Source organism: Pan paniscus, chromosome 18 (genome assembly GCF_029289425.2).
Source record: "Pan paniscus chromosome 18, NHGRI_mPanPan1-v2.0_pri, whole genome shotgun sequence".
Classification (NCBI taxonomy): Eukaryota; Metazoa; Chordata; class Mammalia; order Primates; family Hominidae; genus Pan; species Pan paniscus.
In genome coordinates this window covers 35,872,192-35,898,036 of record NC_073267.2, presented here as the reverse complement: position 1 = coordinate 35,898,036, position 25,845 = coordinate 35,872,192, and the positions used below count along the sequence as shown (strand labels likewise).

The window sequence follows — 25,845 nt, the reverse complement described above, 5'->3', positions numbered from 1 at the left end:
GTACCCCAAAACTAAGCTTGCCTTTGTGTCTTGTGCCCCCGTTTCCTCCCCTGCTTCGTTCCTCAGAGCCGACGACCGTGGAACTCCATGTGGATGGAGTCAGTGACATCTGCACAAAGGGCGGAGACATCAACTTTGTCTTCACTGGGTTCTCTGTGAATGGCAAGGTTTGTCTTTGGAACTTGATTATTTTTCCTGTTCACTCTATAATGTATACTAAATCCTTTTTTAAAAAAATGCAGGATACTTTAACCTGGGGACTTTGATCCCACAGGGGACCTATGGATAAGTGGCAAGGGAGCCTGTGAACTCTGTACTTCATCCTGTGTAGAACGCAGCAGGTGTATTTAGGAGTGAGATTGAGGTTGCTGGTCATCCCCTCTGCTCCCAGAGCATAGGCTGTTGGTGTTTTTATTTTTTTATTTTTTATTTTGAGACAGGGTCTTGCTCTATTGCCCAGGCTGGAGTGCAGTGGTGCAATCTTGACTCACTGCAGCCTCCACCTCCCAGGTTCAAGTGATTCTCCTGCCTCACCCTCCCGCTCCTTCACCCTCCCGAGTAGCTAGGATTACAAGTGTGTGCCCCCATGCCTGGCTAATTTTTGTATTTTCAGTAGAGATGGGCTTTTGCTGTGTTGGCCAGGCTGGTCTCAAACTCCTGACCTCAGGTGATCTGCCTGCCTCCACCTCCCATAGTGCTGGGATTACAGGTGTACGCTGTGCACCCAGCCGCTGTTAGTGTTTATGTCAGGGATGGCCTTTTACAGGGATGCCGAATTGGAAGGACGCGCTCTCTAAGCCTTGTGGCATCTTGCTGTCCCTGTGGGTGAATTGAAGTCAGCTTCTCCCAGAGAGAGCGTGCATCTGCTTCTGACACTTACCTAGGAGGATTCCCATCATTTAAGTCCTGAGATTTTTTTGGACCGCCATGGTGGTGTGAATTTAGAGTCCTAACGGGTGTGTGCTCCAGCTCCCGTGATTCAGATTCTCAGGGGAGAGTCGTTTTTCCTCCACCCACCCTGTGCCTGAGGTTGAGATGTGCTTCCTTCCTTCCTGTCCTTCTCTTCATGATGGGCTTCTTTCTCCTCTACCTTTGCGGTGAGGGGGAGGCCCTGCCATCCCAGCTGTATGTGTGGGCTTCTTGTTAGAGATGGGGATCTTGGGTAGTTTTTTCTTTATCGATGGTTTGCAAAATAATGGTGAATCTTTTTTTATTTTTATTTTTATTTATTTATTTTTTTGAGACAGAGTCTCGCTCTGTGGCCTAAGGTGGAGTGCAGTAGCGCAGTCTCTCTCACCACAACCTCCACCTCCTGGGTTTGAGCAATTCTCCTGCCTCAGCCTCCCCAGTAGCTGGGATTACAGGTGTGTGCCACCTGACCCAGCTAATTTTTATATTTTTATTTTTATGTATATTTACTTTTTTTTTTTTTTTTTTTTGAGATGGAGTCTCCCTCTGTCACCCAGGCTGGAGTGCAGTGGCACGATTGCAGCTTACTGCAACCTCCGCCTCCTGGGTTCAAGTGATTCTCCTGCCTCAGCCTCAGGAGTAGCTGGGATTACAAGCATGTGCCGTGACGTTCAGCTAATTTTTGTATTTTTAGTAGAGACAGGGTTTCACCATGTTGGCCAGGCTGGTCTCAAACTCCTGGCCTCAAGTGGTCTGCCTGCCTCAGCCTCCCAAAGTGCTGGGATTACAGTCGTGAGCCACCACACCCACCCAGACCAATAATGGTGAATCTATAACTGATGATGTCTTAGATTCATTGAAATCGAGTCTTATTTTACTATTACTGTTCCCTCTCCTACCTCATCCCCAGGAAACATATCCATGATTTATATCATCTTTTCAATGGGATTCTTGACCCAAAGAGGGTTCCTGGCTCCACCTGGGAGTTGTAAGCAGGGCTGCCAGTGCTTTGAGAGGAGGGTGCTTTGCTGGGTGGGCCCTAACTTTCTTCTCCATGGCAGGTCCTCAGCAAAGGGCAGCCCCTGGGTCCTGCGGGAGTTCAGGTGTCTCTGAGAAACACTGGGACCGAAGCAAAGATCCAGTCCACAGTTACACAGCCTGGCGGAAAGTGAGTAGCGTCCTATCTCTTAGTGTTGCCTTAGAGCCGGGCTCTGACAGGGGTCATGGAGCTGGGTTTGGGAGTTTGGATTCAGGGAGTTCTGGGTTCAGATCCTGATTCAGCCTCTTAACTTTGGGTGAGTTCATGCCCGTCAGAGTGCTGAGTTCTCCACATGTGAAATGGAATCCATTTGACCCATCTTGCCTAGCACTGATGGGATGATTAAATATGAGTTCATACTGGCCAGGCATATTGGCTTGCGCCTATAATGCCAGCACTTTGGGAGGCCAGGATGGGAGGATCACTTGAGTTCAGGAGTTCGAGACCAGCCTGGACAACATAGGGAGACTCAATCTCCACAAATAATTTAAAAAATTATATCAAGTAGAGTCCCACGGGGGAAAACAATTAGCTGGGTGTGGTGGCATGCTCCTGTGGTCGCAGCTACTCGGGAGGCTGAGGCGGGAGGATTGCTTGAGCCTGGAAGGTTGAGGCTGCAGTGAGCCGTGATCATGTGCCACTGTGCTCCAGCCTCGGCAGCAGAGCAAGACCCTGTCTGAAACAAACAAAAAAAGAGTTAATACCCATAAAGCACCTGCTTCAAGGCCTGGGGCTTAGTGGGTCTTCATTTAGCAGCTCAGCCTGGCTCTGGAGCCTGCCAGCCTGGGCTTGAATCCCAGCTCCCCCATTTGCTGGCTGGTTGACCTAGGGCAAGTTCCTTAACCCCTCTGTGCCTCAGTTTCCTCTTTTGTAAATGAAGATAATTGTGGAACCTATCTCCTAAGGTACTGGAAAGATGAAATTAATATTATTACTTCAAGCTGCCTGGCATATTAGCTCAAATAGGTTAGCTCAGTTATGATTAGAAAAAATCATTATCATTATTATAGCAAAACTGCTTTGTAGTTGGAACAGATGCCTAGCTGACCTTGCTGAGTCAGATTTAAAGCATTTATTTAATGGATGTATATAGTTGAGTTGTAAATGTTAACAGATATGCCAAGATTAATACCAGAATAGTTCAAACTGATAATTCCGAAAGCGTTCAAATCATTACTAACTCCGTTAACATACAAACTGAGTAAATTGCAAAATAGAAGTTTATAATGAGTCTGTCAGTAAGTTATTCAATTTTAAAGTTATTATTGTTGAAACTAGTTTTCATTTTTGAAATAACATTTACTTCTGCTTGACTGGTGCCTCTCCAGCCCTGGTGTGTAGCAGGAATATGGAGCTGTAATTTTTTTTCTGGGCTAGTAATTTGGTGTTGACCTTACTAGAAAAAAATAGTGTCTTGAGCCTTCTGAATACCTTCATCTGCACTAACTGAAACAATGAAACATGTAGCACTGGGCTATTATGAAAATGAAATAGAAGCTCAATCTTACCAGTACTTGTAGTAATGTGATTTCCAAGCCCTATCCAGTTATTGCAGGCAAGATTTGATACAATAAAATACCACAGAAGAAATCAAATGCGTTTTCTAGTTCATTTCACTGGACTTAGCCTTCTCATTTGTCAGTTGCCTTACAAATTTGAAGGGATAAACATGTTAGTATACTGGCAGCAGCATTTCCAGCTTTAGCTCGGCTCACTCTGGTGTTAGTCTGTCTATGGCTAGTAGAGTAATTTTCATCAGCTGCTGGTTTCTTATCTCAGTTGCTTTGTGCAAAAACCCAGAATGATTTATCTGTGTTTCTCTAAAGCCTTTTTTCTGGGATTCAAAGCTTGTCATAGTTTACCCTGCCCTGTGTCATTTGCATCGTCTTGGGTCAGCGTCCCCCTCAGCCTGTGCATCTGTTCTGTTCTTTTTCACCCCACTTCTCCCTTCCCATGTGTTTCCTTGGACACTTCTGTCCCCTTCTCCTTGTCAGTTCATGCCTGTCACCTCTGTCAAACCCAGTCGAATGTTCTGTGACTGGTCCCTGCTGTGCTACAAGGATTGGTTTTATGCCAGAAATCCTTGAGATTAAGGGAGACGTAAGCACTCCTCTTTCCGATCAGCACATGGAGCACCCCTCTTGGCACACAGTAAGTCCTCAATAAGCGCTCTTTTATGCAGATTTGTACAGTGAAGGATTGAATTTCATTCATGCTCATTTAACAAGCTAATGGAAGTTTGCGATAATTCCAACATTGTTTTCTTGTGCTGCCAACATTAGTCATAGAATTAGAAATACTTGGGTTGTTTGGAGAAAGTTAAATGGTTATTTTTTATGTCTTAGGTTTGCATTTTTTAAAGTTCTGCCTGGAGATTATGAAATCCTCGCAACTCATCCAACCTGGGCGTTGAAAGAGGTGAGTGTGACAGCTACGTCTATAGCCATGCCAATAATATGCTGGTCTTGGGACAGATGTAGGGCTTTTCAATTTAGGATATGAAAAGAATTTATGGTTTCTCCAGGACTAGATGAAGAACCAATGGTGCTGTTGTTTAGTTTGGTAGTTATTTATAAGCTGTAACTCCTCACTGTAGCAGACGTTGCTTGTGTTAGTTTCAGTTTTAGGTGACAGTGTTGTCTTCCTGCTGTGAAATAGATCTGTTTTATTAACTATAGCTATTTTAAACTAAATCAACAACAGAAGGCCCTGACGAGATTTATTTGTTGTTCTTTTTTCAGCCTGAAACAGAAATCTGTAAATATACTAAACATTCTAGAAACTGTGGTACGCGTGACCAAGGAGAATGTATGAGAATGTTTATTGCAGCTTTGTTTGTAATAGCAAAATATTGTAAACAACATAAGTGCCTTTTAAGAGAAGAATGGATTGGGGTTCCATCATACAATAGGCTGCTGTATGTCAGCAGTAATGAATGAACCAGAGCTACATATATTAATGTAACTACATTTAAAAACAGAGTTGAAGGAAATATGATTTTAAATACTTGTAATAATCATTTATGGATACAGTCTTTTTTTTTTTTTTTTTTTAAAAAGACGGAGTCTCGCTCTGTTGTCAAGACTGGAGTGCAGTGGCGTGATCTTGGCTTATTGCAACCTTGGCCTTCTGTGTCCAAGCGAGTCTCCGGCTTCAGTCTCCTGAGCAGCTGAATTACAGGGATGTGCCACCACGCCCAGCTAATTTTTGTATTTTTAGTATATATGGGATTTTGCCATGTTGGCGAGGCTGGTCTCGAACTCCTAGCCTCAAATGATCCACCAGCCCTGGGCTCTCAAAGTGGTGGGATTACAGGTATAAACCAGTGCACTCGGCCAGATACAGTCTTTTTTTTTTTTTTTGCAACAGGGTCTTGCTCTGTTGCCCAGGCTAGAGTACAGTGACATATTCATGGCTCATTGCAGCCTCTGGTTCCTGGCCTTAAGCGATCCTTCCACCTTGGCCTCCCAGGGATCTGGAACTGCAGGCATGTGCCACTGCCCCTAGCTAAGGATACAGTCTTTTTTTTTTGAGATGAAGTCTTGCTCTTGTTGCCCAGGCTGGAGTGCAATGGCACAATCTCAGCTCATTGCAACCTCCGCCTCTTGGGTTCAAGCGATTCTCCTGCCTCAGCCTCCTGAGTAGCTGGGGTTACAGGCACCTGCCACCATGCCCAGTTAATTTTTGTATTTTTAGTAGGGACAGGGAAGATACGGTCTTATGTAGAAAAATTATGAAGACATGTATGGGAATAGCAGACGCTGTTCAAAATGATACTGACTTCTAGAGAAAGAGGGAGGAGGGGGACTTTGGGGTATGCCAGCATCTTGAATTGTATTTTTTTAAATTTGTTTAGCTGGTTAGAAGGTATGTAAGTGTTCTTTAGCATATCTTTTTTTGTTTGACTGAAATAGTTTATAGTCAAAGATCAAAAAAGGAACTCCACCTAGTAGGTGAGGTTCTGTAATAGCCGTGAAAGACCAAATTAAAATAAGACTTAAGGGACATCTTGACATGTTAGCTTCTGTGTTAGTATTGAAGCTGTATCTCATTTTTGCTAAAGAAGCATTGGAATCAGTATTTCAGCTTCTACTCTATATGTTTTATTATTATTTTTACTCTGTAGGTTTTACGCACTTATAATTGATGATAGTTTCACACCTAGATGTCTCTTCTTACTGTTTATGACTTTTGGTTTTGGGGGTTTTTCTCTTCTGCAGCAACATTTAAAAATATTTTATTCGAGGCTGGGTGCAGTTGCTCATGCTGTAATTCCAGCATTTTGGGAGGCTGAGGTGGGTGGATCACTTGAGGTCAGGAGTTCGAGACCAACCTGGCCAACATGGTGAAACCGCATCTCTACTAAAAATAGAAAAAAATTAGCCAGGAATGGTGGCATACACCTGTAATCCCAGCTACTCGGGAGGCTGAGGCAGGAGAATCGCTTGAACCTGGGAGGTGGAGGTAGCAGTGAGCCAAGATTGCACCACTGCACTTCAGCTTGGGTGACAGAGTGAGACTCCATCTCAAAAAAAAAAAAAAAAAAAATTTATTCGAAATGAAAGAGCTTACACATTTATAAATAGAAGAGATTTTAAGGTTTACATTGTATGTTAATTGTCTGCATAGAAGAATCTGAGTTTATTAATATGAGATTGGGATTTTCAAGTAAAGCATGTTGTTAGAAGTCAGGATAATGTTTATCCTCCTGGGGTGTTAGTGACTGGAAGCAAGTGTGAGGGCACTTCTGGCTTGCTGGTGCTATTCTGTTGGGTAACCAGTGCCCAATTTGTGACAAGCCCTGTGCTGTGTGCTTAGAATCTGTACATTTTTCTCTGTGTTTATTGTACCTTAACAAAAATGTTTAAAAATATACACGTATTGTGAAAAGAACAACTTAAGGCAAATTAAACAGAGTTTAATTGAGCATAGAACAATTTGTCAATTGGGCAGCCCCCTGAGCCAGAATAGGTTTACAGCGACTGTGGCACTGTTGCGTGATTGGAAAGGGTTTATGGACAGAAAAAGAAAGTGACGGACAGAAAGTGGAAGTGAGGTACAGAAACAGTTGGATTGGTTACAGCTGGACGTTTGTCTTATTTGCACATGGTTTGAACAGTTGGCTGCCTGTGAGTAGTTGAAGGGTGGCTGCTTGAATTGGCTGAGACTTGGCAACACGTACAGAGAAACCTTTAGGCCAAACTTAAAATATGTAAGGAGGCAGCTTTAGGCTAATCTTCAGTTAACACTATATATCATTAAAAATAGAAAAAAAGGCAAAATGTGCTCATTAAAAAAATTGGAACATATAGAGGAATATAAAGCAGTGGAAACAAATTTTGGAAGCTGGAAAAGTATACAAGTAAAATAGCACCATATAGACAAAATCATTATTGTTTACATTTTGCCACATTTCCTTTCACTTCATTTTGGGCATTAAAAAATAATGATAAGCCAGGCACGGTGGCTCACACCTGTAATCCCAGCACTTTGGGAGGCTGAGGCGGGTGGATCACCTGAGGTCAGGAGTTCGAGACCAGCCTGGCCAACATGGTGAAACCCTGTCTCTACTAAAAATACAAAAATTAGCCGGGCGTGGTGGCGAGCGCTTGTAATCCCCGCTACTTGGGAGGCTGAGGCAGGAGAATCTCTTGAACCCAGGAGGCAGAGGTTGCAGTGAGCCGAGGTTGCGCCATTGCACTCAAGCCTGTGCGACATACTGAGACTCCGTCTCAAAAAAAGAAGTGATCATACTGAATAAGCAATTTTATAGATTATGTTTCCCAGTTAATATTTTAGCTTCAGCGTGTCCTCATGTTGTTAGGCACTTTGCAAGTGTTTATTTTTTTACAGGTTAAAATCTTTTTCTGTTATAGGCAAGCACCACAGTGCGTGTAACCAACTCCAATGCCAATGCGGCCAGTCCCCTCATAGTTGCTGGCTACAATGTGTCTGGCTCTGTCCGAAGTGATGGGGAGCCCATGAAAGGGGTGAAGTTTCTTCTCTTTTCTTCTTTAGTAACTAAAGAGGTAAGCAAAGAAAAGAACAAAAGAGATGGTGTGAGGGGTAGGAGGGTGGGGGAGTATAGCCCAGAACGTACTGTTGTAAGAAATGCAGGTCTGAGTTGATTTATCATTTTAACACTTAAGAATATCGTCTGTCTCAGGCCGGGTGTGGTAGCTCATGCCTGCAATCCCAGCACTTTGGGAGGCCAAGGTGGGTGGATCACTTGAGGTCAGGAGTTTTAGACCAGCCTGGCCAACATTATGAAACCCCATCTCTACTAAAAATACAAAAACATTAGCCGGGCATGTTGGCACGTGCCTGTAGTCCCAGCTGCGTGGGAGGCTGAGGCAGTAGAATCGCTTGAACCCAGGAGGTAGAGGTTGCAGTGAGCCGAGATCACGCCACTGCACTCCAGCCTGGGTGACAGAGTGAGACTGTCTCAAAAAAAAAAAAAAAAAAAAATTCAAGAATATCATGTGTCTCTGTTGACTCACAAGACATTGCACATCTACACTGGGAGGCAGTGGTATGTGATGGAAAGTACACAGGCTTTGAAATCAGACCTGGGTTTAAACAAATCTCAGGTTTAAACAAATTCCTCTTCCTAGCTGTGCGACCCTGGGCAGGTCACATTACCTTCCTGAGCCTCCGTTCCCTTATTTGGAGAATGGTGACCCATCATAAGGAAGGACAGTCATGTCATCTTTCCCAGGAAGACTGTGCCAGTTTTTAACTTTGCAACTTGAATGTCAAGATTTTTGTTCCTTTTTTCTGTATTAATTGTCTTAGATTTCAGAAATACATATGTTGACATGAAACTTAAAAAAATTTTCCTATAATGTGGCTAATTGATGGTATTCAGAACATGTAAATGGAAAAGGAAGTTTTGTCTTTTTTACCCCCTGGCATAGGATGTCCTGGGCTGCAACGTCTCACCAGTGCCTGGGTTCCAGCCCCAAGATGAGAGTCTGGTGTATTTGTGCTACACGGTCTCCAGAGAAGATGGCTCGTTCTCTTTCTATTCCTTGCCAAGTGGGGGCTACACTGTGGTGAGTGAAGCAGATTTCCGTTCTGTTTATGTCTGGGACTCTCATGACACAGTAAAAGCCAATGCTGTTCGGGTGTTAAAGGAAAAGATGGTTGGCCTGCAGTTCTCTGAACATGCTGTTAAGCAGTAACTTACTTAAGATGAGACACTCACCCCTTCGTAATAGCTACAAAAAGGGCAAGGCTTCCTCTTTTCGAATCTGCAACAGTTATGATGAATGTTTCTCTTGGTCTGTCTGAACCCCTTGTCATTTGTGGGCTGCTAGATCGATTATTAATATTGCTGATTGATCATGTTAGTGGTTCTTAGTGATTAAGAGACTCTTCCTTCCAGATTCCGTTCTATCGAGGGGAGAGGATTACCTTTGATGTGGCGCCTTCCAGACTTGACTTCACAGTGGAGCATGACAGCTTGAAAATCGAGGTAAGGCTTTTCTGTCTTCTGGAGGGACAGGTGTTTGAGTTCCCATCCCTAGGCACAGGTATTGCAAACATGTTTTTAAAAAAAATCAATTATTTTATCTGGAAGGGCTGTTGGAAAAAATGCCATCTGGTATTATATTCTTACACATGGTGTCCTTATCGTAGAGAGCTGGATTCCTAGTTAAATCTACTCATTCAGTGAAATATATTTATTGATTGCCAGTGACATACGTTTCAGGCACCATCCAGGACTGGGGATACAGCAGTGACCAAAAGAGGCAAAAATTCTTGTCCCTGTGGACCTCTTTTTTTTTTTTTTTTTTTTTTTTTTTTTAAGATAGGGTCTCACTGTGTGGCTCAAGCTGGAGTGCAGTGGTACGATCTCGTCTCACTGCAGCCATTGCCTCCAGGGCTCAAGTGATCCTCCCACCTCAGCCTGTTGAGTAGCTGGGACCACAGGTGCGTGCCACCATGCCCAGCTAATTTTTGTATTTTTGTTAGAGATGGGGTTTCACCATGTTGCCCAGGCTGTTCTCTAACTCCTGGGTTCAAGTGATCTGCCTGCCTCGGCTTCCCAAAGTGTTGGGATTACAGGTGTGAGCCATCGCACCTGGCTAGACCTCACGTTCTAATGACAGGAAGGGTCAATACATGTATAGATGTATAAGTTAGAAAGTAAAGTAGAAGGTGATAAGTGTTCTCTAGAAAAATAAAGGAAGAAAGGAGGTCGTACAGTATCAGGGTGGAGACAGGGGTTGCAGTTGTACATAGGGTGTTTTTGGGAAGTCCTCCCTGTGAAGGTGACATTTGAGCAACAACCTGAAGGGAAAGAACAAGAGAACCATACTTCACTCCTGCAGGAAGAGTGTAAGACTGAGGGAACGGCACGTGCAAAGGTCCTGAGGCAGGAGTGTGCTGAAGGGTTTGGGGCATCCCAAGGAGGCTAGGGTGGCTGGAGTGGAGGGAATGAGCAAGGAAGGAGGAGGCGGAAAGAGGGTCAGGGAGGTGACAGGGCAGATTGTGCAGGGCTTGGTGGGCCACTTTGCCTATAACTCTGGGTGAGAATTGGTGCCACTGGAAGGTTCCTAGCAGAGGAGTGGCGTGATCCTTCTGGCAGCTGCGTTGAGGAGAGTTTGCAGGGTGTCAGGGTGGAAGTGGGAGACCAGTTGGGATGCCATGGCCGTAAACCAGGTGAGAACTGGCAGAGCTTGGACCGTGATGGTAGGAATGGGCAGTGTGATACATGGCTTGATAAACTGCCTAGACCCTCACATAAATGGTAAATGTATTTTTAATCTCACTTACGTCTCCTTTAATTACAGAAGTAGAAAATGCTTACTGTAGAAAATTGGCTAGCTAGAACAAATCCCAAAAGAAAATAACAGCCTCTCCTAAGTGGACCACCCAATGTTAGAGTTATCGAAGCAATTATATTTTAATCATTTTCTTTTAATATTACATTTGAAAGTACTGTGTTAAAATCGCTTAAACTGGCAGAAGCGGGCTTTTAGGTCATATGCACAGTGGGGTGCAGACTCTGCATTTTAAGGTTCAGTGGAGTGTTTGACCGTTCTGCTGTACACTGGAGGGGAAAGAGAAGGGTAAGAAGATGAAGCCTTTACTTTGCTTCTCGTAGCTTGCAGAGAAGGATGGGGGCAGGTGAGCAGAGACAGCTATTCCCAGATTACAGCCAAATACATATTTTGAAAATGATGAATGGAATTTCAGGGAATGGGGCCCTGTAAGTTCCCTGAGGTCAGGTACCGTGTCTTATTCTTTACTGTTTTCCTAACATGTGATTTAGTGCCTGGCACATAGTAGGTGCCCAGCAAAAATATTTGTTGAGTACATATGTGAATTAATAAGTAGGTAATGCATGGAATGAAACATGTCTTTTTGGAAGGATCAAGAAGGACTACCTGTCATGTGAGACCATCACTAAGAAACCATTTGCTGAAAAAAAAAATAAAAAAATAAAAAAGAAGGGCTACCTGCATAAAAAGGAAGTCATTTAATTATTCAAAGCTTCATCTCAAATGCTGTTGCACACGTGCGTGCACACATTCATTCATTCAGGAGTCAGTTATTGAGTGCCTGCTGTGTACCAGGTGACTAAGACAGAAAAAGTCCCTGTCTCCATGAGGTAACATGCTAGTGGGAGGGAGACAACTAAGAAATCGAACGAGGACATTTCAGATACTGGTAAGTTTGATGAAGATATTAAAATAGGTTAGCAGTGGTGACCTTGGGGATACACAGATCAGGGCTGGAACTCAGTAACTGCAGAGAAAGCACAGGTGTGCTGCTCACAGGCGAGTGGGGCACAGACACAGACAGAGACACATGGAGCATGGGACCACGTGTGAGCCAGTGATGGTGGTGGAGGAGGGTGGTCTAGGTGGATTTCTTTTTTTTTCTTTGAGACAGAGTCTTGCTGCTTCACACAGGCTGGCACTATCTTGGCTCACTGCAACCTCCGCATCCCGAGTTGAAGCGATTCTCCTGCCTCAGCCTCCCGAGTAGCTGGGATTACAGGTGCCTGCCACCACATCTGGCTAATTTTTGTATTTTTAGTGGAGACAGGGCTTCACCATGTTGGCCAGGCTGGTCTTGGACTCCTGACCTCAAGTGATCTGCCTGCCTCGGCCTCCCAAAGTGCTGGGATTACAGGCATGAACCACTGCGCCTGGCCTAGGTGGATTTCATAAGGACCTGTGTTCAGGTCGTGGTGGAAAGACAGGAGGGGGCACGTGAGACCTTGCAGAGGTGGAATCCACAGGACTGATCGATGCTGGAGGAGCGGGGCGGGGCATCTCAAGTGATGCCGGGGTGTGCATGGGAGACTGGAGGAAGATGTGGTTCACCAAAATGGGGGCATCTGGAGGGGAGGAGATGGCACAGGGGTAAGGGTGGGGGGCTTCTAGAAGCTTGAGTCAGTGACCTTTTAACGAGGGAAGTAAGTCTCTAGACTTTTCTGTTGTTTGACACTCAGCAGTGTGTTGGGAACACAACAGAGAAGACAGATGTGGGTAAAGTGAGAGGGAGCCCGGCTGGCACACAGGACCGGGGCACTGAGTGTTGGGAGGTGGGCGGCAGGAGCAGACATGGTAGGTGGTGGCCGGCGCAGCAGAAGGAGGCTTTGTGGCTCTGGCACAGGAGCACCTTTGAGCACCTTCTTCTTCTTCTTTGTTTTCTAGCCCGTGTTCCACGTCATGGGATTCTCCGTCACCGGGAGGGTCTTGAACGGACCCGAAGGAGATGGTGTTCCAGAAGCAGTAGTCACCCTGAATAACCAAATCAAAGGTGGGCTGACACAGCAGCCCCAGGCTGATGGCCAGCGCTGTTTTTGGATCACAGAGAGAAATGGAGAGGAACTGATGACTATATGAGAACATGGCAGCTTTTGGTCTCAAGTATTCTGGTGTACATGTAAGGATACACTGTTGTTTTTGGCTTATCTTCTGTTTGTGTGTTTTTGTTTTACAGTTAAAACAAAAGCTGATGGCTCATTCCGCCTTGAGAACATAACCACAGGGACATACACCATCCATGCTCAGAAAGAGCACCTCTACTTTGAAACGGTCACCATCAAAATTGCACCGAACACACCTCAGCTGGCTGACATTATTGCAACAGGGTAAGCTTATCGTGTGGATTTGGAAGCGCCAGTAAATATGCTGGCAGCCAGTGTAGAACAAAATGACCTGTGATCTGTGTGTCTTTGCCGAGCTTAAGAACTTAAGAAAGATTAGTACTTTTTTTTGTTTGTTTGTTTTTAGAGTCAGAGTCTTGCCCTGTTGCCCAGGCTGTAGTGCAGTGGTGCCATCTCGATTCACTGCAACCTCTGCCTCCCAGGTTCAAGTGATTCTCCTGCCTCAGCTTCCCAAGTAGCTGGGACTACAGGCGTGCCCCACCACACCCAGCTAATTTTTGTATTTTTAAGTAGAGACAGGGTTTCACTATATGTTGTGCAGGCTAGTCTCAAAACTCCTAACCTCAGGCTGTCTGCCTGCTTTGGCCTCCCAAAGTGCTGGGATTATAGGTGTGAGACACTGCACCCGGCCAAGAAAGATTAGTTCTAAATCTTACAAACTGAAGGTACTGACATGTCGGATGCTTAATGAAAAGTCCCTTGCTTCAAATTAAAATGGGCTTGTGAAATTAAAAAATCTTTCATGTCTGACTTTCACGATCTTTCACAGGACCCCTCTTTGCTTAATCTTTGAGGATTTTTGGAAGATGGTATTGTTGGTTGAGAAAGCTTATTGGAAGCTGCTTCAGGTCATTGGTGTAGTTCTTCCTGCTTGTAGTTACTCATTATACTATAAGTACAGGCAGGGACATCTTGTGGTTGAATTCATGTGGTTTTACCATCATCTGAAGCAAGATTGTGTAGTGCCAAGAACTTGGGCTTTGGAGTGAGATCCCAGATCCACCTGCATGTAACCTGCAGAACAGCTTTAGACATAACAGGTGCTCACAAAACAGTAGCTTAGAAGGAGAGTGCAGGGTCTGCTTGGGAGAAGCGTGGCATGAGCAAAGTCAGGCAGTCTCACAGCAGCATGAGGTGGCTGCGGGTGTAAAGCTGGGTGCTACTGGAGCAGAATATACTGGCAGGTGAAGGTGATGATGAGGCCAACCCCATAGCACCTCCTCACACCCCACCGGGGCATAGGGGCTTTCTCCCACTGGGGCCAACGGGCCGTGAGTGGTTTTGAGCATTAATTTAACAAGCTTTGATCATTGTTTTCAATAGGGCATTCTGAAAACAATGGCATGGAGTAGAGTGGCTTTGAAGGGGACAGGACTTGGGCACAGGAGGTCTGAAAGCAGAGATGACAAGGGCTTGCCTTGTAGGGAAGTCAGGGACAGACTGGTGAGATATTTAGGGTGCCCAGCTTGAGAGGTGTGATGGCTGGGGACAGAAAGAGAAGCCAGTTAGGTGATGAGGGTTCAGATTTGGCCACATTGGTCTGTAGGACCACTAGGTGGAGCTCTTCAATAGGCGCTTGGATGGATGGTCAATCCTGAAGATTCGGCTGCAGGTGGCAGCCAGGACCTCAAATATGTATGTGCAGGTAGAATTAGAAGAACAGTAGGCCAAAAACAGAGTGCCAGGTGGCCCAGGGGGGACCTAGGGAGCATGAGGTCATAGGAGCTAAGAAAGTAAGTTTGGGGTAGGAGGTAGTGCCCAATAGGGAGGTGCAGGGAGCTGAGCCCTGGTGAACACAGTCCCCTGGCTTGATCACTGAGGAGGCCACAGTGACTCTTTTCTGTAGATAGATGGAGGTCGAGGTCAAGGAGTCCAGTGGTGAATGGAAGACAGGGAAGCAAACTACCCTCAGAAAGTAATTCTTGGATTGAAGTCTTTCCCACCTTCCATAAACACTTTGTGCAATTACTGTAGATGAGGCACTGAAAAATACTTCGTACCTAATAATTAATCAAACTAGTGTTCCAGAGATGGGGCTTTCACCCTATCAGGGAGACAGACTGAAGACAAATACATCTGTGGCCAGGCTTAATGCCTCACACCTGTAATCCATCCCAGCACCTTGGGAGGCGGAGGCGGAGGCGGAGGTGGGCAGATCGCTTGAGCCCAGGAGTTTGAGACCAGCCTGGGCAACTTGGCAAAACACCATCTCTACCAAAAATGCAAAAATTAGCTAGTTTCATAACCTGGTCTAAAAATAAATAAATAAAGAGATAAAAATTAAAAGATAACAAGATTTTAAAAAAAGACAAGACAAATACATTTATGCTGCTAAATTATGGCAAGTGTCGTGCAGGGAAGAGATCAGGGTGCTGCAAGAAGAGCTAATTTAGAGTGGGAGCTCTGCAAGGCTCTCTGGGTTGCAGAGACCTTAGTAAAGACTAAAAGTTAGCTAAAGAAAATCTTCCCTAGTAGAGAAGCAGCATGCTCAGAGGCCTGCATAGGATAGGAAGGACCTGAAAGGCAGTCTGCGCAGCTGGAGGAGGTGGGTGAGGTCAGGGAGCTCTGGGGCCTTGTAGCCTTGCTTTGGGATTGGGCTTTGCTCCCTAATGCAGTGGAAACCCGTTAGGAGTTGTCTGTTGGTTGGCCGGGCATGGTGGCTCACGCCTATGATCTCAGCACTTTGGGAGGCTGAGGTGGGTGGATCATGAGGTCAGGAGTTCAAGCCCAGCCTGGCCAGCATGGTGAAACCCGGTCTGTACTAAAGATACAAAAGGTTGGCAGGGCATGGTGATGCGTGCCTATAATCCCAGCAACTCAGGAGGCTGAGGCAGGAGAATCGCTTGAACCCGGGAGGCAGGGGTTGCAGTGAGCTGAGATTGCACCATTGCACTCCAGCCTGGCCGACAGGGTGAGATTCCGTCTCAAAAAAAAAAAAAGAGTTACCAGTTGGCAAGGGAGTGATAGGGATCATGGTACTTTAAAAAGTTTGTTTTTCTTCCTGGCTGCTGTGTGGAGAATGGATTGGAGGAAAGCCATGGTGTGAATGGAGGGGCCAGATATGAGGCAGTGGTGGTTGTCTGGAGGAGATATGGTAGTGGCCGGGCCCAGGCGGCTGGCAGGCGAGGGAGGGAGGAGTAGATGGATTTGGTAGGTCACATGGAGAACACACCCACAGGCCTGTGCTGTTGAGGTTACAGGTTTCTTATTTGAGCCACTGGGTAGATGGAGGAGGCGCTGTTCACAGAGATGGAGGAAATATATTTATTTTCTCCTTTAAAGTAGAGTATTTGAGTCAAAGAAAGAAAAATAGCATTTGTTGAACATTTTTGGAAAATCTCTTTTTTTAATTGGCCGACGTAGTACATTTGCCTTTTTAGCACACTGATACTTCTTACTATTTCTTTTCCTTTTTATTTTTTTTGAGACAGGGTCTTACTCCGTTGCCCAGGCTGGAGTACAGTGGCGCCATCTCGGCTCACTGCAGCCTCCCCCTCTCGGGTTCAAGTGATTCTCCTGCCCCAGCCTCCTGAGTAGCTGGGATTACAGGCTAATTTTTATATTTTTTAGTAGAGATGTGGTTTTGCCGTGTTGGCTAGGCTGGTCTCGAACTCCTGACCTCAAGTGACCCACCCGCCTCGGCTTCCCAAAGTGCTGGGATTACAGGCTGAGCCATGGTGCCTAGTCTTCCTTTAAAGTAAAATTAAAAAATTACTCAATTTATTGTAAAAACAAACTCTTTGGCTTCTGTCCAAATGACTGTGAAAATAGATTTCTCTCAATATCCACCAATATTACCTGTTTCTGTCCATATATGTATTTAAACCCTGTTGAAAGAATTTATTGATACAAATCAATTTTTAAGGGCTTCAGTATAACGGAACCTTTTTCTCTACCACCCTTTTGGTTTATTTTTCCAAACTAAGCCAGTATAGATTTGAGGTTTAGGGAGAATAGGCACTTCTTTTTAATAAGAATATGGGCTAAAACAGATCTTATGGTTCAAATATTTACAACTTAAGGAGGCAAAGAGATTTGATAGGAAATAGACAAGGTGATGTGTCCCCTGACAGGTACACAAATCAAGAGAATATGACAGGTCCTTGGGAATGATTGTGTCAGTGTTCGCTTCCCATCCTTTTATTCTGAAAGTTCACAGTAGGGGAATGTGAGAACCAAAATGCATATGCTAGGTCAGGGATTGGGACACTTTCTCTGTGGAGAGCCAGAGAATAACTATTTTAGGCTGCGTGAGCCATACGGTCTCTAGGACCACAGCTGAGATAGACAATTTGTAAATGAATGGGCAGAGCGCAACACAACTACATTTTTGGACACCACAGTTTGCATTTCATGTAATTTTTACATGTGAAACATTATCTTTCTTTCTTTCTTTCTTTTTTTAACTTTAACCACTTAAGAGTGTACAATTCTTTTTCTCGGCTTGCAGTTCATCACAAACGGGAGGGGGGCCCTGACTTGGTCCTTGGGTGGTAGTTTGCTGACCCATGCTGGAGATAGTGAGCTCATATGGCTGGGCAGTCCCTTCACTCTGAAGAAATGGCTGTGTTTTTCATGATTCCTAGATTTCACATACACAATCTTCCACCATTTCCTTGTGTTTTCCACTGTTTTTTTATTTGAGGCGGAGTGGCGGTTCCAACATTTAATGTACCCCTAATTGTCAGAATCCAACATTCTTGATTATGTCAAAAGTAACTAATTTTTATCTAAAATGATTCTTGAAGATTCTTTAAAATGAACAGTTGAAAAGACAACTGTGACCCCCAGCTAGGATGTACTATTACACTTTAACACACCAGCTGCTTCAGAAATGAAGACCAGCACTCCAAGGATGATGGTCGTTGTAGGGGGGCCTCTCATGTGTTATTCGAGGGATGCCTTGCAACACCTTACTCCTTATTTAGAATCTCAAATCTGAATCATTACCTTAATAGGGCTTTTCAGTTATAAGTTACATTTGTGGCTCCTACCTCCCAAGGAGTTCAATTTTAGCTTTGCATTTTTTAACTTAATTACCTTTTCTGTTCCAATCTCCCAGTTTGCTTTCATCCATGTATTATATATAATCACAAGCAAGGAAGACGTCTTTGATAATCCTGACTTATTTGATGGCCTGGTAATGCCACAGTTTCTTAGGCAGCTTAGAGCTCTTGCTTTTAAGGGCTAGCCCACATTCTCAGTCCAAGGCCGCTCCGCTGTCAACGATCCAATTACCTGAAACGTTTTTATTATCTGCAGGTTTTCTTAAAATTGCCTCTGCAGTGGGGGATTGCCAGATGTCACCTGGAACACACAAACAGCCCCACTATGGGCCCCTGTTCTGTAGAAAGATGCCCAGTCTTGCTTCTGAAGGTTGCTTTTTAAAACCAGAATGAAGGTTGCTTTTTAAAACCAGAATCATCTGGACTGCATTCTGTCTCTTCATTAAGATTAGACTATTCTCAGGAACAAGGGCTGGGAGAGGGCTGCATCTTTTTTGGTCGATAAGAGCCTTTCCTCTTATAATTGAGTCCTCGTGCTGGAATGAATGGTCTTCTCTTTGCAGGTTCAGTGTCTGTGGTCAGATATCAATCATTCGCTTCCCCGACACCGTCAAGCAGATGAATAAATACAAAGTTGTCCTGTCATCTCAAGACAAGGACAAGTCTTTGGTCACCGTGGAGACAGATGCTCATGGATCATTTTGTTTTAAAGCAAAACCAGGGACTTACAAAGTGCAGGTGCGTTGCATTGTTTTAAATTTAAAATGTTTTGAGAAAAAGCAGTGATTTTTAGAAGGGTTATTAGGTTGAATGGGGTTAGAGAAGGAGCATTCCAGTTTCCAACTTCTTGTTTCTAAGTCTTTACAATCCTGCACCAGTAGAGGAGAGTCAGATAGGCATCCAGCTAAAAAATAATGCCATCTGCCTCTCTTTTTTCCAGTCTTGATGTTTATTAGTATCAGGCTGCCAGTCACTCCTCTACCTTCAGGCTTCTGGCTGCTGTAGAATGTCGATGAGTCCAAGAGGACACCAAAAATGAACTCTACTAATGGCAGCTCAAAAATGGCCATAGTGCGTGGCTTCTGGGACCCCAGGCCAAAATGGAGCTTCCCATTTCCTGCTTTGCCTTCACTTCAAGATGGCTAGGCAGGGACCACGCGACTTATCCATTCAAGCAGGCCGAGAACGGGGAGACGGTCTGGCCTGTGGTCTCATCACCATGGTGAAGGCCTAAGCCACAGCTGGCCCAAGCAAGCAAGAGACAGGACAGAGCAGAGGTCAGCCCACCATGCCTTTCAGTGCAGTGGCCCTGCCCTTGGGGAGAGACTGTTTCCGTGGGCTCTCACCCATCAAATCAGCAGCTGCCCTTCCTCCCTGTGGAAGAGCAAATAACACAAAGGGAGAGGGCTGAGAAGGTTCCCTGTTAGACTCTGCTCTCCTCTAGGGCAAAGTGGGGTCCCTCCCTCTGTGGGAAACAGGGCAGGAGATTGCGTTCTCCCTGCTTCCACAGAACAGCGTGGTGTGTGGGTTGACAGCTGCCTTTATTAGATGGTAGCTGGCTTCTTGCGAAGACGTCCACATTGACAAGTCTTTGGAAGCCCTTTCGGAAGCATGATGGACTTCTCCAAGGAAGGGCAGTGTCGTCTTTACTAGGGATGAAAGAGTTGACCGCTGCTACCTTCACCTGTTCCTCCTCTTAGCCCATGAAAGGCACACAGAACAATAGGAGGAAGAAAATGACTTAATTCCACCAAAGTGTCATCCACATAGTGTTGACAGGTTCAGAGCTTATGCTACAAGTGATCCGAAGCCTGGAAAAGTGACTGGGATGTAGTATGGTTTCTAGTATGTAAGTGAGGCGTGTCCGCTTTGCGTGCCTGTGGGGAATTAGGCCAGATAGACTTTTGTTCATACACATCGGTCTGTTGAGGCTAATTTTTCATCTAGGTAGAACTGTGCTTACTTCACACAAGTTATTCGTGGATTTGTTGTGATTGTAAAATCGGCCTGGAAATGAACCTTTGGCCTTCAAAATCTCTTTAGCCTTGGTCCCAGATGAATGTTCTAGCGCCCTGTAGGTCAGGGGGAAGATCTCCCCGAATGCAGCCTCTAACGTTCCATCCACGTTTCCGCAGGTGATGGTTCCTGAGGCAGAAACCAGAGCAGGGCTGACGTTGAAACCCCAGACATTTCCTCTTACTGTGACCGACAGGCCCGTGATGGATATGGCCTTTGTACAGTTCTTGGCATCAGTTTCTGGGAAAGTCTCTTGTTTGGGTAAGATATCACTGGAAAGTAAGAACACATAGTTTCAAAGAAGTCAGCCGGTAGGAGTGGGATTTGGGAAACTTTTCCTTTTGCCTTTGTTGTTTGCTACTGATCACCTGCGTGCGAGGGAGGCTTCTTGGAGTCAAGTGGGTGCATGTTAGCTTGAAAGAAGCACCCCGTCCGCCTCCGGCCACTGCCTCTTAGGAGCTCAGCAGTAGCAAGAAGCTATTACATAGGGTTAGGATTCGAACCTGTGCTGAAGCCTTATGAGGGGTCACATGGGGCCCTCCCTTCTTTTCCCTGCAGACACCTGTGGTGACTTGCTGGTGACTCTACAGTCCCTGAGCCGCCAGGGTGAGAAGCAGAGCCTCCAGCTCTCCGGCAAGGTCAACGCCATGACTTTCACCTTTGACAACGTGCTCCCTGGAAAACACAAAAGTAAGAATTGGAATGCAACATCCTGTGGCCCTCACACACTTCTTGTCTTTGTAAACTTTCTAAAACTCAGGTCTCAAATTGTATCACGACCATGTACCTTTCCTTGCTTTAAGTCGTCTTTGCCTCGTGACCTTGACTGCATTATTTAGCGTTGGACAAGCATGGAGGAGTCCAGGCCCTGAGCTGACCGCCACCTTGTCTGCACAGCCCACTGGCTGCTTCTGTTAAGGGAGGGTGCCCCGACGTATGGCATTTTATTTCTAAAGGCCAGAAAAAGGAGTGTGAAATAGTTCCACTGATGTGTTCTACTAACTTAGCAGTACTGGTGCTGAGTACTGGCCATGGCAAGGTACTTGACCTCCCCGAAACTCAGTTTTCCCATCTGTAAAATAGACGTAATAGAACCTTTCTGCAGAATATAAGACTAAAAGAAGTAAAGTTTATAAAGCCCGTTGTGCAGAGAGCCAGCTAAGTAGCTGGTGCCCACAAATGTTACTTCCCTTTTCCTTGCCCTTCTTAAGAAGCCACTTCTTGCCTGTATTTCTGCTTTTTCAGAAATCAGCTTGGGGCTGCTGGCAGTGGATAGCTTATAAAACAGACTGCTTTTTCTGGAATTATATTAATATTTTCTGTTATGGCAGGGCTTGGCAGACTACAAAAACTGCCTTTTTTATAAGCATAGTTTCCTTAGAATACAGCCTTGCCCATTTGTTTATGGATTCTCTATGGCTGCTCATGTGTAACAGTGGCCAAGTCGAGTGGTTGAGGCTGACAAAGCATGTGGCCTGCAAAACTGAAAAGAGTTGCAGAAAAAGTTTGTGGATCCCTGAATACCTTACTTGCAGCCTGATCTTACAGGCCCCATTAGATTTCTTTCTTGATGTAATGGACATTGGTTCGAGTTTTTCTTTCTTTTTTTTTGAAATTTAGCCTCGCTCTGTCACCCAGGCTGGAGTGTGGTGGCGCGACCTTGGCTCACTGCAACCTCTCCGCCTTCTGGGTGCAGGAGATTCTCTTGCCTCAGCTTCCCGAGTAGCTGGGATTACAGGCATGCACCACCATGCCTGGATAACTTTTGTATTTTTAGTAGAGATGGGGTTTTGCTATGTTGGTCAGACTGGTCTTGAACTCCTGGCTTCAAGCCATCCAACTGCCTCGGCCTCCCAGAGTGCTGGGATTATAGGCGTGAGCCACCACGCTCGACTCCAGGTTTTCTTTAGCAGTAATTTATTCCAAATACTGCTAGTTATAAATATATGTATGTGTATATTTCTATCTTTATGTCTACATACACACCTGCTTTTTAAAATTAGTTAATTCATGATCATTGTTTCTGGTGGCGTGCAGGGAGGTGGTGTGCTCCACGCCCACGTGTCCGTTTTTGGTGTTTGCTTTTGCAGTAAGCATCATGCATGAGGATTGGTGCTGGAAGAACAAGAGCCTGGAGGTGGAAGTGCTGGAGGATGACGTGTCTGCAGTTGAGTTCAGGCAGACGGGCTACATGCTGAGATGTTCCCTGTCTCACGCCATCACTCTGGTATGTACGGCTTATGGAGTCTCTTATTTGGAAAAATGCTCGCCTTGTGGATGTCAAGAAAGACTAACATCCCAGGCATATTGTAAACGTAGGCAAGTCAGATTTCCTTTTCTGCCTCTCCACTCGCCCACCTGTTATGCAACGCATAATCAGGAAGCATTTATACTCTCTCAGTGGAAGGACCCCTGTATTTAGGAGGTTTCCTTGTCCTGGCCGTACGCTAAATCTGACTGGTGATTCGGGTGGCCTTTGGTACAGTGCAGAGCACACTGGCTTTATATTATTAGGAATAATAGCTTTGGGTAAATTCATTTGCTGCTTCTCAGCCTCAGTTTTCACCGAAAATTGAGATCTTAATACCTACTTCTCAGGGTTATGGCAGGGCTTAAGTGAACCCTCTTAGGTATCAAAGTGTCCTTGGTGTACACCACTCTGTACTGCCAAGTGAGTTTCTCTGATATATATATATATATATATATACACACACATATATATATACATATATATATATATATATATATTTTTTTTTTTTTTTTTTTTTTTGAGATGGAGTCTTGCTCTGTTGCCCAGGCTGGAGTGCAGTGGCGCAATCTCGGCTCACTGAAACCTCCGCCTCCCGGGTTCAAGCGATTCTCCTGCCTCAGCCTCCCGAGTAGCTGGGACTAGAGGTGCGTGCCACCATGCCCAACTAATTTTTTTTTTTTTTTTTTTTTTGTATTTTTGTTAGAGACAGAGTTCCACCATGTTGGCCAGACTGGTCTTAAAACTCCTGACCTCAGGGGATCCACCCGTGTTGGCCTAGCAGAGTGCTAGGATTACAGGTGTGAGCCATTGTGCCCCACCTTCTCTGGTGTATTTGTTCCAGCGCAGGGGAAGAAGCTGTAAACAGGATCTTAGCTTCTTGTTGACTGTGGTCTCTGTGGCCTGAAAGGCAGTGTGAAATGGGTTTCAGGAGCACCTCTGTAGATCCCTTCGTGAATTTCTATAATGTTTTGATGTCGAGCGGCGGCAGATGTCATCGTCAGGTCTTAGTTTCTCTGTAGAGAAACTAGAAGAATTGGAACTGGTGTTTCATGTGCCAGCTTACTCCCCTAACTGCTTAATTACAAAAACTCGACAGGTCGATTTGTTATAGGAGATCGATTAATATCCGGTTCATAATAAGTGATAGATATTTAGGAAACCTTTCCCTTCCAGCAGTGGAGTGGATTTCCAGCTCTCTTGTAATAAGATCCTTTTTTTTTTTTTTTTTTGACACTTAACCCCTTCTTTATCTCCTCCCACTGTCCCCTCACTCGCCGGGCCCCAGCCACAGTGGTCCTCTGCCGTCCCACACCAAGTTCACTCCCTCCTCGGGGCCTTTGCACATACTCTCCCCTCTGCCTGGAGTGCTGTGTCTTCTCCAGAAACACTTCTCCCTCTCCTCTTCCCCTCCCCTCCTCTTCCCCTCCCCTCCTCTTCCCTTCCCCTCCTCTTCCCTCCCCTCTTCCCCTCTCCTCCTCTCCTCCTCTTCCCTCCCCTCTTCCCCTTTCCTATTCCCCTCCCCTCCTCATCCCTCCCGTTTCCCCTCTTCCCCTCCCCTCCTTCCCCTCTTCCCCTCCTCTTCCCTCTCCTTTCTCCCCCTTCTCTCCCCTCCCCTCTCCCCCCTTCTCTCCCCTCCCCCCTTCTCTCCCCTCCCCTCTCTCCCCCTTCTCTCTGCCTTCTCTCCCCTCCCATCTCCCCTCCCCTCTCCCCCTTCTCTCCCCCCTTCTCTCCCCTCCCCTCTCCCCTTCTCTCCCCCTTCTCTCCCCTCCCCTCTCCCCCCTTTTCTCCCCTTCCCTCTCCCCTCCCCCTCCCCCTTCTCTCCTCTCCCCCTTCTCTCCCCTCCCCTCTCCTCTCCCCCTTCTCTCCCCTCCCCTCTCCTCTCCCCCTTCTCTCCCCTCCCCTCTCCTCTCCCCGTTCTTTCCCCTCCCCTCTCCTCTCCCCCTTCTCTCCCCTCCCCTCTCCTCTCCCCCCTTCTCTCCCCTGCCTTCTCCTCTCCCCCTTCCCTCTCCCCCTTCTCTCCCCTTCCCTCTCCTCTCCCCCTTCTCTCCCCTCCCCTCTCCTCTCCCCGTTCTCTCCCCTCCCCTCTCCCTGTTCTCTCCCCTCCCCTCTCCTTTCCCCCTTCTCTCCCCTCCCCTCTCCCCCCTTCTCTCCCCTCCCCTCTCCTCTCCCCCTTCCCTCTCCTCCTTCTCTCCCCCTTCCCTCTCCTCTCCCCCTTCTCTCCCCTCTCCTCTCCCCCCTTTTCTCCACTCCCCTTTCCTCTCTCCCCTCCTCCTCTCTCATGTGAAGAGGTGCCTTGTGTGGTCGGTGCGCTGCATCACGTGGTCCCCAGGTGGAGGCCCTGGGTCATGCAGAGCCACAGAAAATGCTTAGTGAGGAGGCTGTGGGGGTCCAGTCAAGTGGGCTCTCCAGCTGCAGGGCTGGGGGTGTGAGCCAGGTGAGGACCTGTGTAGAGAGGAGGGCATGTGCAAGGAGTGGGGCCAGGAGCGGGACTGGACACTGCTGGCTCCACACAGGGGCCCAGCAGGGAGCTCGTATGCCGCTCATGCCTGAAGCAGACGCTGCACAAGCTGGAGGCCATGATGCGCATCCTGCAGGCAGAGACCACCGCGGGCACCGTGACGCCCACCGCCATCGGAGACAGCATCCTCAACATCACAGGTGCCGCGGCCTGTGCCCCACGCCACCCGTCCGCCCCACGTGGCCCGTCCGCCCCATGCCGCCCTTTCGTCTGCCTCCCTCCTCCCCACAACCGCCTCGCCTTTGCCCCATCCCATCTTCGTCCCCCTTCCCTCCCCCCAATTCCCATCCTCATCCCCCTCCCCCAATTCCCATCCTCATCCCGCTCCAATTCCCATCCTTATCCCCCTCCCCCAATTCCCATCCTTATCCCCCTCCAATTCCCATTCTCCTCCCCCTCCCCCTTCCCTATTACCATCCCTTTTCTCCATCTCTCTCCCCTTTTCTCCATTTCCCCCCCATCCTCCCCGTCCTTTTGTCCATTCCCCTCATCTTTCTTATCCCCCTTATTCTCCTTCCCCTCCCTTATTCCCCTTCCCCTCCCTTATCCCCCTTCCCCTCCCTTTCCTCCTGCTCCTCTTCTTCTCCCCTTTCTCTTTTCTCTACCCTTTTCCTTCCTTTTTCCTCCCTCTCCCCATCATCCCCCTCATCTTCATCCTCATCCCCATCCCCTTCCCCCTCCCCCTCCACCACTCTCTCTCCAGCTTCCCCCTTCCTTCTGCCTGCGCCTCGCTCTCTGCCCCCTCAGGTTCCCCCTTTCTCTCAGCCCCCACCCTCCGGCTCCCCCTTTTTGCCTGCCCCCACCCTCCCTCTGCCTCCCTGTCTCTGCACTGACCTCACGCCTGTCTGCAGGAGACCTCATCCACCTGGCCAGCTCAGACGTGCGGGCACCACAGCCCTCAGAGCTGGGAGCCGAGTCACCATCGCGGATGGTGGCGTCCCAGGCCTACAACCTGACCTCTGCCCTCATGCGCATCCTCACGCGCTCCCGCGTGCTCAATGAGGAGCACCTGACGCTGGCGGGTGAGGAGATCGTGGCCCAGGGCAAGCGATCGGACCCGCAGAGCCTGCTGTGCTATGGCGGCGCCCCAGGGCCTGGCTGCCACTTCTCCATCCCCTAGGCTTTCAGCAGGGCCCTGGCCAACCTCAGTGACGTGGTGCAGCTCATCTTTCTGGTGGACTCCAATCCCTTTCCCTT

General features: G+C 46.8%; 1 protein-coding gene across 1 annotated transcript in view; it reads left to right on the top strand.

The window, feature by feature from the left end:
• The window catches only part of LOC129394275 (BOS complex subunit NOMO3-like), a 36,361-nt gene extending 10,593 nt beyond the window's left edge, over positions 1-25,768 (top strand). The window contains exons 4-17 of the mRNA XM_055100190.2: positions 67-167; positions 1,971-2,077; positions 4,294-4,366; positions 7,825-7,977; positions 8,866-9,003; positions 9,336-9,425; positions 12,622-12,727; positions 12,911-13,061; positions 18,427-18,601; positions 19,999-20,140; positions 20,438-20,569; positions 21,970-22,106; positions 24,644-24,788; positions 25,500-25,768. Of these exons, the coding sequence (XP_054956165.1) occupies positions 67-167; positions 1,971-2,077; positions 4,294-4,366; positions 7,825-7,977; positions 8,866-9,003; positions 9,336-9,425; positions 12,622-12,727; positions 12,911-13,061; positions 18,427-18,601; positions 19,999-20,140; positions 20,438-20,569; positions 21,970-22,106; positions 24,644-24,788; positions 25,500-25,768 (1,919 nt within the window). The remainder of the gene's footprint in view (positions 1-66; positions 168-1,970; positions 2,078-4,293; positions 4,367-7,824; positions 7,978-8,865; positions 9,004-9,335; positions 9,426-12,621; positions 12,728-12,910; positions 13,062-18,426; positions 18,602-19,998; positions 20,141-20,437; positions 20,570-21,969; positions 22,107-24,643; positions 24,789-25,499) is intronic.
• The last annotated feature ends 77 nt before the right edge of the window (positions 25,769-25,845 follow it).